The 13,868-nt window shown below is 33.0% G+C and overlaps 1 protein-coding gene across 1 annotated transcript; it reads left to right on the forward strand.

The window, feature by feature from the left end:
• Nucleotides 1–6,526: 6,526 nt before the first annotated feature.
• On the forward strand, nt 6,527–12,537 carry LOC110736417 (isopentenyl-diphosphate Delta-isomerase I). The gene is made up of 6 exons (XM_021916636.1): nt 6,527–6,850; nt 7,778–7,833; nt 9,753–9,844; nt 11,024–11,126; nt 11,208–11,345; nt 12,044–12,537. The coding sequence occupies exons 1-6, from the start codon at nt 6,600–6,602 to the stop codon at nt 12,298–12,300; spliced, it is 897 nt and encodes a 298-aa protein (XP_021772328.1). The 5' UTR covers nt 6,527–6,599; the 3' UTR covers nt 12,301–12,537.
• The last annotated feature ends 1,331 nt before the right edge of the window (nt 12,538–13,868 follow it).

Here is a 13,868-nt window from a genome sequence, read left to right on the forward strand (position 1 = left end):
GAGGAGACGATGTTAACTAAAAAAGAAAAACTAATACAACAAACTTAAACAAACCACAAAAAAAATTGAGGCAACCTAGCTAAAAAACATCAAACATACTAGAGATGCCAAGTTTACTATCTATTTCAGAGGTATATTGGTCAAACAAAAAAAAAAGTCAAATTATTAGTTAAAATTGAATTCAGGTAATATTTTTACTAATCATTTCCAAAACTATCCTCAAAAATCATAGTTCACACTTCCTTATGTCGAAAAATTGAAATTGAACATGTATATCAGTATATCTGTATATGGATTTCCAAAGGCAAATTGTAAACCACGGTACAATCCACCGAGTTGAACAATTCAAAAAGAACTTAGGAATCAAAGTACAAGAAAGTAACATGTCAATTCACAGGAAGTGAAGCTCATGCAAACACATACATAGTGATAGAGACAAGACAAATAAAAAAAAACTTCAAGAAAAGTACTTAGCTTCAACAAAGTGGGTAAGTCTTAAAGGCACCACTTGCTTAGAGAAAGTTCATGTGTCCTATAACAACTCCCAACTAACAGTTACCAGATTAGTGAGATGAGCAACCCAGAATTTGGAGATGACAGCACCACAAATATTACATCATTCAGGATTTTTGCAGAAACACGATAGAGACTCACAGTAAGTGCTAAACAAAACACAGCATGAAGATCTAATTTTCATCTAAATCATTGTATCAGCAGCTTCGTATCACCTCTACTGACTTGTATGACTGGCATGCTGATAGCAAGTAAAATTTATACGCATATTGGCTAAGATAATATTAAATATAACAGTAGCAGATGAAATACTGTCTCTCTAGCAGAAGGTACTTGCAAACCTTAGGAATTAGGAGCTTTGAGCAGTTGAGAACTATGATAATTGATAAGTCCATTAAAATCTTCAATGAGCATAAAATTTTAGTACATTTGCTAAGTTCTAAAAACAGTAAACATCGACAAGATCCTCACTTCCTCGTGTATTTCAACAACTTCAAGCATCTCGCAGGGTAATATGCATTTCAGATTGTTGTATGGACTTTTTATTTTCAGAAAGCATTTACTTCTCCCTGTACCCTCCCAAACACAGTTCCACAGTCTTGCAGGACAAATCAAAATTCTCACCACCTAAAGCACAACAGCTAGAACCCTTCAATTTACTGAATCTTGAGATCATACCTATCAACCATCATTCTGGCAGCAAAATACATCTCAATTCTCATTAGATGTAGATATAAGGCGTCCAGAGGACCGCACAACATTGTCTAGAATAAGGTGATAACTCCGACAATTATTCATGAAAGTTGTGACCACTAATATTCTTGCTCCATTTTACAATACCTTGTCTACAAAGCATATGTGATTTCTCCATGCTACATATACACACTTACATCGGAAGCAATTCAATAACTTAGAGCAATTGTATTAAGTAACTTATTGCAGCCAAAACAGCAGACATCCCATACCCCAACTCATGAATATTGACATAAGAGCACTCATAAAGAATTCTTGCAATATTGCCTTCTTACGTTTCTTCTTAGTCCTATGCTGGCGATTCAGTCAAGTGAGGATGAAGAAAATTCCATAGCCCAACTCATGAATAATAATGACATAAGAGCACTCATCAAGTCATAAAAATTTCTTGCAAGATTGCCTTCTTATGTTTCTTCTTAGTCCTAAGCCAGTGATTCAATCAAGGAGAATGAAGAAAATGTTTGCAATGGATTCACCCACTTGAGGATCCAACTCATCTACAACGACAAGTTGACAATACCTAAAAAAATCCTCATATAAGGTCCAGATTTACACAATTGTACCACTAACTAATACGAAGTATCAGAAAAGCTATTTCCAACTAGCTACCACACATCATTTCGCTGAAGATTAGTTGTGGAACTCCTACTGTCGAAAGGGTTCTTAGTCTTATACTTTTATTGTCTTGTTCACGCTCTTGTTCCACTAACACCATAACAAGCCCACTGCCCATACCATCCAGGCCAAAATCCATATTACTAAGCATATCTTAAGACTCTTACTACGTTTTAAGTAAGAGAGGATTGATGCAATGAGCTGATTCCCTAATGTTAACACTCTAATGTCCTGAACATCATCTAGCCCAATGTAGAAATACAATGAAGCCTTAATTCTCGTTATTGTGAAGGGTTTGTAAAAAGAATTGAAATCAAATGCCTTAGCCCCAATTTGGCAAAAAAAGACTGACTCATACAACTTGAAAGCAGCTAAATTGAGAAGCATAGGGATTTTTTTTTTTTTGGATGAAAACAGAGCAGCAATTCAAACAAAAGCATAGTGAAATTGAGTAAAGAAAATGTAATAGACATAGTAGGAAGCAAAGTTCATGCCAGTAATCATAATATAAAAAACAGCACAACCAAATAAGTAAGCCAACAAGAGCAGAAGATTAATCACAATAACACAAACTGTGCTATTTCTATTTTTCATTGAGACATTTTATCAAACACTTGGCATGCATTACAAAAAAAAACACACCAAATTTCCCTGCAACAATCTAGCACAACCTTACTAAAATTCCCAGATTCATTATTAAAATCCAACTAAAAACAAACAAAACCCATAAAATAAAATTGAAAATTAATTGAAAAAGGGGTGATTGTTCTTATAAAGTTATAATTTATCTTCCCTAATGATATTATCATCAGAAGGTGAAGAACCATCTACCAAAACATGATCAACGGAAGAGATCCCTTGTTGCTGCTGCTGCTGTTGAGGCTCATTCAAAAGCTTTTCCATGTCCCGCATCCTGGTTCTGGAAACACCAGTGAGAAGAACTGCAATGGAGGAGAGAGAAAATAAATAACAGTGGAAATATTTCGTAGTATGAAGAAGAAAAGGGAATAGAGAGAGAAAGAGTACTGGCAGCAGTTCCGATGGTCCATATCCAGAGGATCTTAATTCCAGTAGGCTTGTCTTTCCACATTTTCTTTCTTTCCTTCGAGAGTTCTGGGCAAACTTTTAGCAATAGTGTAGGTTTCAGTTGAATCGGCTTAGTAGGCTACATCACCAATTCGCCAATTTACCACCGTTGGATGACTCGGTTTCGTGTCGGGTTATTTTGGATTCGGGTCATTTTTTTTTTTACTAGTCCTTTTCCCTTCCCTTCTCTTCACTATTATAATTTTCGGTACATATTTTGGTTCAATTGTAATCAAAGTTTTAAAAAAACGGGTTTCTACTTTAAATCGGAAGGGCTCTCAAAATCGAATTGTAAGATCGTAGACGTCATATCTAAATTTAATTAAATATATTTAAATTATGAGTTAAAAACCTAATTATTAATAGAAAATAGTTGTTTACCCATTAAAACAACCAATAATTGACTATATATGTTTATAAATAACTTTATAGACATGTTTAAACTTGTAAGAATTTCGCTAGTTAAGAGAAATATGTAGAATCGTAAATCAAATTGTATGACATATATGAATCTTAAAATCGTAAGATTCTAAGATTCAAATCGAGATTTTAATAACAATGATTCTAATTGATAAATAACATAAATTGCATTATAATGCAACATTTATAATACTATAAGGGTTTTTGAAAACCATTCTACTGTATTAAAATTGTTGATTCAAAAAGTAACATAAATTGAATCCGACATTATTTAATAAGACACAACCGTACTACTTGCATAACACATTAGGTTTAGGTTTATTTAACTTACCTTGTTTCACTTATCAGAACTTATTTTATTTTATCTAAACTTACCAAAAAAATTCAAAACTTTAGCTTTGCAATCAAAATTGGGCCTAATCTGCAATTTGATCTTGGTGAACCATGAGCCACTTTTAGTTGATACTTGATACATCACCGGCTCACACACTTATACTATGTTTGGATAACAATAGTGAAGGGAAGGGAAAAGGAGGTGAGGGGAGGGCAAATGTGGTCTTTCATTTTCCTTCCAAATATTTTCAACAATGGAGAGATTTGGTTTATTAAAAGAGGAAATAAACTAGATCCTCCCAATTCCATCCCCTCTCTTCCTACATTAGGTATCTAAACAAAGGAATAAAGTCTTACTTGTGAAGTTGTGATGTCTTATGTGACAGACATTAGAGTACTCCTTATTGATTCTCCCCAATATTTTCAACAAATCCTTAATTGTCCATTTATCAGTAAATGCACAAAACCACAGAGGACATGGTGACTTGTCAAAAGTGGTATGTAGATGGTTGAAATTATTTGTATAATATTGGAGTTGAGTGGAAACAAGCAATGGAAAATCCCTCGAGTCTCACGAGTTATGAAGGTAAAGCATCCAAGTAGCCATGAGCAGCACGCACCAATTGTATGTAAATACAAAACGTTTTTATTAAGTTGACCAAAATCATGTTATTGAATTTTTTACGACTAATTTTTAACATTTGTGTTTATTATAAGACATGTATAATTCTGAATATTAAATAAAAAAAACCATCATAACTTTGATACAGATTACTCCATAATAGAATTGTATTTTACGAGTTATAAACTTACAACGTACTGTGCATCGGACCTATATAAGATTTATAGAAAATGATTCGGCATTATTTTCAGGTGCATATTCAATTTATTAGTTTTTTTTTTTTTTTTTTTTTGATAGAATTTGATTCAGTTTTACTGTTTCATTGGTTACAAATTAAATATATAGTCAACACTCAACAACTATACATGAACATGATCAACAATGCTTTTAAGAAAATTATACTGTATTGATTAGTGAAACTTGGAGATCTAGAAAATCACGTGTAGGATCACAAGATCAAGTCATTGTTATTTTTTTTTTAACTCCTTATATGAGGTAGAGAATATATTATGTAATAACATTACCATTTTTAAATGATTCTAAACACATTTGATCTACTCAATCAGTTGATTGCATGTGTTTGGATAATTTCTCATCAGAAAAAGCGAAAAAATCTTTTAGGATTATGATGATCTTTTAGGATTATATAGATGATCATCATTGTACTGATTTTGTTATTATTTAAGGTGATATGATTTTTTGATGTGTTATCATTTGATCCTGTTCATAATCTTCATATATAAGGTAGAAAATAAGGTACAACCCTTCAATAATTAAAAAATAAAAAATTAAAGACATTTAACACAACATTATTGACATGATTATTATTGGATTATACACCAGCTAACTTAATCAAAATGAGTGAGCATGACTATATTGTCTATACTCAATAGTCAACATAAAACATCTCATGAAGGATTAGTCAATAGTCAATACTCAATATCAAATAAGACTATAAAAACAGTTAATATTTTAAGTAAGGGTAGTGAGATGGTGTCCACAAGCTTTGATATCTAGCTTGCATAAGTACAAAGAATATTATGATCTTAGATAGATTTTTAATGGTAATAAAAAAACAGTAATAATTTACTTATTATATCTAGGATACAAGATGAATTGGCAGATACGTATCTCATGAAATGACATAGTCGATCCAATTTGAATATATCCATATTCTCATTGAAGTCGGAATGGAAATAAATTAACCATTAGGACTCTTAGGTGTTGAGATTTGGTATTATCAATCTCGATATAGTATTATAGATATATAGAATCAAATAATTAAAAACATATATTTCCATATAGATAGCATAATCTTAAATACATACTTGGTAATATGAGTTATATGTCTTTATCTATGTTAATATTCGTAATAAACTAACAAATAACTAAGAATTATACGAAGTAAACATTAAGGAATGTACTTATCTCTTTTTGCATCCATTTTTTTACATTTTTCCGACCTCGTTTGTACAAAATAATGTTGCATTTTGAAAAGTGTTATCATTGATGCACAATTGAAAGATTAAAATTTTGGCTCAAATTTAATTCATATATACACAGAGTCGTCAACAAGTAAAGTTTCAGCTAAAAAACCCATTTGAACTTAATATTCATGGCTTCATGGTAAAAAACCTTTGTCCAATCTCAATAAAAACAAGATAAAGTAAGCTTATACAGAACAAAAAAACCTCATAATGTTAATCCTGTTCATATCTCTTCTCAAAGTCACCTTTTTAGGATAAGACAAATCCCCCATTTTCATTAGCTTTATACAAAGTAAATATATTATGCATTAATTCAAGTAATACGGAGTAACACAATAACCATATATCCAATTAGCAACGAATTAATTCGAGGTGTCAAATTGAATCATTAGTCAGAATATGTCTAACTAAACAAGGTCATTTATAATTTTTTTTTTGGGGGTTTAGAGAGCCACAAGGGCGAATGATGAGAATCGATCCCAAAATTCCTTAAAATTGGGAAGAAAGCTCTAACCATTTAAGTTATCCCTCACTCACAGGTCATTCATAATTTTAAGTCATGCCAAATTATTATAATTGTATAAGTCAAATTATAATTCGAGTCATTTCGGATTAGGCATTCCCTATATGGAAATAGAATAGAACATGATTAAGCAAAGTGGTAAAAGATGCCAAGAAAAAAAGGAAAAAATTGAGAAGAAATAAAAGTACAATCATCGTCGTCCCAAGTTAGAATAGTATAACAACATAATAATAGTGGTCTAGTGGAAATGGCATCGCATCTCAAATGTATCGCCACCACTGCCTATAAATTTAATAAACCTTCTTCTTTCTCTCTCCTCTATAAACCTTCTCTCTTTCTCTCTCTTCATTACCCCAATTCTCTGTCTTCCTTTTCTCTCTCTTCTTCTTCATTTTCTTCTTCGTCTTTTGCTCGATCTTTCGCCACCTCAACCATGGGTGACGTACTTGCTGATTCCACCATGGATGCTGTTCAAAGACGACTCATGTTTGAGGATGAGTGAGTACAATTTTTTTTACTTTATAATCCATTTTTAAGCTTGCCCTTTGAATTAATGCCTGTTAATGATGTTTGTTTGATTTCATTTTTCTGGGTTTATCTGGGTTTTGCTTATTTTTTCTTGTGTTTTATTTCAATTGATTAGAAATTTTGTTGTTTTGATGATTAGTTTGAAGTGATGGGTTTAAATTAATGGATAATGCTGATCTGGGTCATGTTTTATTTGCTTCAATTCTGCTGATTTTACTCATCATACTGTGATATTTGTTTATGGTAGTTTAATTAATTTTGTTTTAAATATTATTAATGCTAGTGGTTGGTTGGTAGTCTGCCTTAGAACGTACAATTATTGCTAAATCATGCTTATTTTTCTGGAAAACATGTTAATTGTATGTTTGTTATGTCTGAGATCCTTTGCCAAAAATTGGATCATATTTGACTTGTGTTTATGTTGCTAGCAATCGGATAAGCCTCAGTAATTCACTAAATCAATATGCTTTAAAAGATAATTGGATGATCTTAAGTCTTTATCCAACTCTACAAGTGCTCTATGATTTTTGCTTGTTGTCAAGGTTGCACGGCGTGTTGTTGAGTTGATTTGAGTTGTTGGTGACGAATTGATCACAGTACATCACAAATTTCTAAGTCAGGACCCTTGATGATTAATTTTACACAATTTGCTAAATTTATATTTGTATTAGCTTCTAGGCTTTCGGTGCATTTTACTTTTTTTTTTTGTCATCAAATCTTAATGAATAAACTACCTATAGTTAACAAATGCTTTATGAGATTTATGGTTGTTTCTTATAGTTGGTTATTTATATATATATTAGAAATCTGGGATTGTATTGGATATTTTAGAGTACTTCAAAGACTCAATTACAACATAAACTCTCTTTTTAAATACCTATCTTATCTATTTTGCAGATGTATTTTGGTGGATGAGAGTGACAATGTTATTGGTCATGATAGCAAGTACAATTGTGAGTTTTTCTACGACTTCTCGTAGTTTGACTAGTTTCATAGATACGACTGTTTGCTAAGAGTTCTACCATTCTTGTTATGTTTAAACAAAATTTAGAATGATCTGACTTCTATATTACTTCCAAATTAACAACTAACATGGTCTTTGGCATGTCCACATGTGGGTTGCCCTAGATGTCACATTTGATTTGATGACTTGTTTGGGCATTTCGACCACTATTGCACACTGTTTAACTAGGTGAATCCTCATCTGCTGGCATGTTGTGGTGCTTTACACTGAAGTATACTTGATGATGTTCAATTTGGTGGCCCATGTGCATTATAACAGCCCAGCTTTAATTGGCCATCTTCTGTTTGAGGATAGCTAATTTGTTCGGACAAGACTATCTTCCTCAACAAATTAATTCGCATTTCGCAGATAGCTGAAGTTAACATGTTTGCTGTTGAAATATCTGTTTTGAAATGTTATTGCCTCTTTGGTTTACCCTCTTAACACTTAAACCCTGAAGTTCATAGTATATACTATCACTCTATCAGTGTTTGTTTGTTTTCAATCAATAGCTTTCCGAGTCTGGTTCTAATAACATGAAAGTTATGATGTGCATTGGATCCTGTTTTAATAACATGAAAGTTATGGGTAGTGGTATCTCTGGCATAAAGCAAACCATGATAACCGCTTGATGACTGATGCCTTTAGACTGACTTGTTAATGGTGTATATATTATAGGTTTTCCCCCTTTCAGTTTCTGCTTTAATCTAGCATAGGTATGCTGGTAGAAAGCCATTATAAGATTTTTTAGGGATATATATCTTATAAAATGAGCACAAGTTTGACTTTGGATCGATGTAAGGCTAAGTAATTAGGGCTGTCTTTTATCCTAGGTTGAGTAGTATCTTTAGCTTTATCCGTCTGACCTTTTTATTCCACTTTTTTCTATTTTGTCTTGGAACCTTTAATTTTAATAAGGAAATTTTGTCAATTACTACTAGCAAAGTAGGGGGCTTGTCCATTACTTTTTGAGAAGTTGTTAATCACTACCTTTTATGAGGAGTCATGATTATTATTACTACCTTTACTAGCTTTCCGGCGAGTTTTGCCTGATTGTGACTTCATAATGTGTGTTTATCCGCTAAATATTAATAACAAGGGGGTTGAATGATCTTGACCTAGTAAAGTAAATTTTATTCTTATCTTCTTAATCATGGTCATTCAATATCATCAACACCATGAACACTTCTCTCTCATTTTCCTGGTTCATCTTTCTGATTAGGGCTCTGTAAAATTCAATTCTTTTACATTTTATTCATTATTGTCAAATCCCACATAGATTTGCAACAAATTTGGGGGAAATAGGAGCTTTAATGTCAAAAAAAAAAAAGAAAAAGAAAAAAAAAAGAGATTGAACTTAGATATATTGTCAGTGGATTTAATTAGGGGTTTAATGATATAGTTTAATTCGCCTTTTCTTATATATTAGTATGGTCGTAATTTAGATATGATCACTTTATGACATCATCTCCGGATTATTTAGCCTTAAAAGGATACTAGGTAGTAAACTAGTAATAGTAATCACAAATTGCTTCAAATTTTCCTGTGAACCATTATGTAACCTTTAGGGGCAAACAATAAGAGTTTAATTGGGCTCTATGATCTTTAGCAGTATATTTTTCCCAAAGAGATTGAAAGAGATATAGATAGTTAGATGCAACACAAATAAGTCAAGTCACTATAATAGAATTGAAATGTCTTTCTATGGTCTATGGTTGGCTACTTAGCTCTCATAAAAAAATTTCTTGCTTAGTCTAACCTTTGTATTTGAATTTAGTAGTTTTCTTGTTACATGCATTATACTACCATGGATCTTCTTAGCACACAATAATGGTTTTTCTTATTCTTGAATTTGCTCACATTTTACAGGTCACTTGATGGAGACTATTAATGCAGGGAAGGCACTTCACAGAGCTTTCAGTGTATTTCTGTTCAATTCAAAGTACGAATTACTGCTTCAGGTATGTTGCCTGCTTCACCATTTTAAATCGACAAATGTCTGTTGAATGTCGAAGTTTATAGTTGAGTGATTAGAAATACTTTGGCTGAGATTAAGAAGCGTTGACCTAGAAAGAAACAAGAAAGACCTGTTCATATGGTAAATTATAAACTAGTAGAACAATCATTTTCCTTTCGGTCATCTTCAATGTAGCCTTCTTAGAGATGAACCCCCCCCCCCCCCCCCCCCAAAAGGTATTCTTGTAAGCACAGTTCTGTGCAGTCAAATTTTATTAGCTTGACCAATCTTTTCTATAAATGTAGTCCTTGGTCAATAGTGGTTGCTTTGTCTTCATTTACTTTTCAATGGGTGCAAAGGAAGTAAATTCTCTTGTTTTTTCTTCCCTATTTTTTCTTTGATTTATATTCTTTTTCAGTATTATATACAACTAGACTATTGGAACAACTGAGTAGAATGTGTCATCGAATCTAGCTCTTTATTTCTTTCGTATCTTTGTGACAAATCCAACCCTTCTATGTTATTGTGCCCTTGAAAACTTGTTTCTAGAATTTCTTTGAAAATTAGATAAGTCTCTTGTATGCGTGATCAGTTATTTAATAGCCCTTGCACCCTTTTAAGGAATTAAAATTGAAGTTCTTGAGGATCTGATTTTTTATCAGGCTCTTGTGTTCACATATGCGTTGTCAGTAAAATGTCTTTATTTGCTTCTTAATAAAAGTCCCTTATTTTTCTGATCCGTCCTGTATAGGCAGTCAATATTCAAAGTGACATATTATATGTATGGCTTGCTTGTATGAATAAAATGTGTACTACTTTTATGTAGAGAGATATGAAACAAATGTTCATTACATATGTAGGCTTTGCTCACAGATACTCCGACTTGATTTCAATATCACATTATGTAGAGAGATTTATGTCATCTTAGCATTCTAGGCTTGCTAAGTAGGATCTCTGGATTATGTAGAATGTATTCATTCTTGAGCAATTTTCTTGAAAGATATGTAGGCTTTGCTCACAGATACTCCGACTTGATTTCAATATCACATTATGTAGAGAGATTTATGTCATCTTAGCATTCTAGGCTTGCTAAGTAGGATCTCTGGATTATGTAGAATGTATTCATTCTTGAGCAATTTTCTTGAAAGATATGCTTCATGGCTTATTCCCATTCTTTGTACAGCAACGTTCTGCCACAAAGGTGACTTTCCCTCTAGTGTGGACCAACACATGCTGTAGTCATCCCCTGTATCGTGAGTCAGAGCTGATCAAAGAGGATGTTCTTGGTACAAAAAATTTTCCCCAAGATATATAATTTATTATGTCTAAACATATGGCTTCACAAATGAATCAATTTTTGTTGTTAGGTGTGAGAAATGCTGCTCAGAGGAAGCTTTTGGACGAGCTCGGTATTCCAGCTGAAGATGTGCCAGTTGATCAATTTACTCCGCTTGGACGTATGTTGTACAAGGCCCCATCAGATGGAAAATGGGGAGAGCACGAACGTAAGCTCTTGAACTTCCTCCCACGCTTTATGACCCCTTTATTAGCTTTTACATTCGCTACTTCAAGAGTTCTATTCTTTATAGCTTCTAGCTCATTATCTATTCTCATGATGTTCTGTGTTGGGGTCTTAAGGGGTAGCTTTTTTTGTTATTTGGCTCCTCATTAAAGGTATGAGATTCTTATTAATTAGCACATCTTAGAATATCCTCAGTGCAGTTTTCTGCATCCGAAATTCCGAATCACATAATTTTTGCATGATCAAGGAGCTGAAAATGACACTGGGTTATTGGAGTGCTAAAGAAGCTGAAAAATAATTGCTAACAGCAAATATTACTGAAGCAAGGGATTCTGCAAAAGGGAAAAACTATTAAAAGGCATTCAATGTATCAACATATGAATATTGAATACAATTCTGTCATGAACAACAATATTCCTGCTTCTTTAGGACTCTAGCTATTGGCCCAGATTTATACAGGCTATTTCTGTCTCCAACTGATCGACTTTGTAGGCAGTGGCCAGGACTGTCCTGCTCTGCAATCCGTTCTAGTGGACCTCCTGCTGGTCATTAAGAAATTATAAAAATTTTACTCCATACATGTGCAAGAGCAGTTCCCTTATAACCCAACCCCCCCCCTCCTTTTTTTCGTTCATTCTGAAGTACATTGTCATACTGACTTTTCGTTGCACCATGTTGCAGTTGATTATTTGCTATTCATAGTAAGAGATGTCTCAGTGAAACCTAATCCTGATGAAGTTGCTGATGCCAAGTATGTCAGTCGAGAAGATCTCAAGGAGATTTGCCGGAAAGCTGATGCGGGTGAGGAAGGTGTGACTCTTTCTCCCTGGTTCAGGCTGGTTGTCGACAACTTCTTGTACAAATGGTGGGATCATGTTGAGAAAGGCACTCTCAATGAAGCCGTTGATATGGAAACTATTCACAAGCTTATAGAATGATTTCTACTTTTCTCGCTACCTAAGATAATATTAGCTGTTGCATTGGCTAGTTTGTCCCATAGTTGAATTGTCCTGTTTACAGCAGGAATAGCTTGTTTATTGTTTGAGCTTGTAATTTCTCTTAAATTTTGCCTGAATTTTCTGATATTGTAATTTGGAATGGATGTATACTCGGTTTTGAGATTTTAAAATGTTATAATTTGCGTTTTTAATGCAGTAGATATGGTTTGGCATTCATCTGGCTGCCTTTATGGTATCAATCGTTTATCTATGGTAATTCTTCCTCCAACTTTCTTTCTGAAACCGTAACGCTAAGAAACAGGTTTTATTTTGTTGGGATGAATTCCTATACAAGTTCGTATTCCGAAATTTTACAGTGAAAACTTTTGGAGATACTCGTGGAGATGATGAGTATAACAGATTAACAGGACTGCATTTGCATTCCAAATTGTTACATGGATGAACTTATAATGATCAAGTTGACATATGTTGACTCCAAATTTATAACTGAGATTGGCCATAAAATCCCAAATGGATAAGCTCTCTTGACTTATATTCCTAAACTCTCTCAATCAAGTCGGGTCATTTTGCATAAGTCGTATCGTGATTCTAACTAGGCAAAGCTCTGAAACAAAAGGAATAGTGACAATGATCTGATATTAATCACACTTACAGATTTAGTAACAAAATATGTGGAGTGATTTCCCAAAAATAATGTAATAACACAAACTAATTCCTTATATACATTGGTTTAAAAACTACCCACGATACCGTCCACGCAGGCTCGGTTTCAAGATTCGATATTTGCAAGTATAAAACCGCTAATATTGTTGGCGGTTTTAACTAATATAGAACCTCTATTGGTATTAGAGGTTCTATTCTATTGGTATTAGAATAGAACCTCTAATACCATTAGCGGTTCTATATAATTGGTTGTGAAAGGTTAAAGCAAACGAGGTGGCTTCAACTTAGAACTGCTAATGGTATTAGAGGTTCTATTCATAAAACCTCTAATGGTATAAGCAGTTCAATATATAGAACTGCTAACATTGTTAGCGGTTTTACACTGCGAAATTCCAAATCTAGGAACTGATCCTACGTGGACGGTATTGTGGGAAATAGTTTTTAAACCGACTTATATAAGGAATTAATTTGTATTTTAGCATTATTTAGAGAAATCACTCCAAAATGAGTTGCTTGAATAAGCGATTTTTTATTCAGATTATAATTGTGATATGCTTAATAAGTTACTCGATACAGCTTTACGAGGATTTTTTGTAAGATTATATGTGACTTATTAGTTATTACAATGATAACCTATTACAAACTTTTTTGATTTTGTAATTTTTAATGGTAAGGAGAAGGATAAACTAAAATGAACTAAGATCATACTTGGATCTCATGGTATTCAAGAACTTTTTTGTACAAATTATTCAAGAACTCATGATAACACAGAAGATATAAGAAAAAGAGTAATGGTTGGATAATGAAACTTTAAAAAATGCAGTCACATGAATAAGATGATAAAGTAGTGGCCTGGTGATGCGCATATTAATTGAGTTTGTGAC

Source organism: Chenopodium quinoa, unplaced genomic scaffold (assembly GCF_001683475.1).
Source record: "Chenopodium quinoa cultivar QQ74 unplaced genomic scaffold, ASM168347v1, whole genome shotgun sequence".
Taxonomy (NCBI): Eukaryota; Viridiplantae; Streptophyta; class Magnoliopsida; order Caryophyllales; family Amaranthaceae; genus Chenopodium; species Chenopodium quinoa.

Bases quoted from the DNA above. Each gene is read 5' to 3' on its own strand.
- LOC110736417 (XM_021916636.1), top strand. From the start codon at position 6,600: ATGGCATCGCATCTCAAATGTATCGCCACCACTGCCTATAAATTTAAT. The intron at 7,834-9,752 runs GTGAGTTTTTCT...CACATTTTACAG, and splicing joins TCATGATAGCAAGTACAATT to GTCACTTGATGGAGACTATT. The intron at 11,127-11,207 runs GTACAAAAAATT...TTTTGTTGTTAG, and splicing joins GATCAAAGAGGATGTTCTTG to GTGTGAGAAATGCTGCTCAG.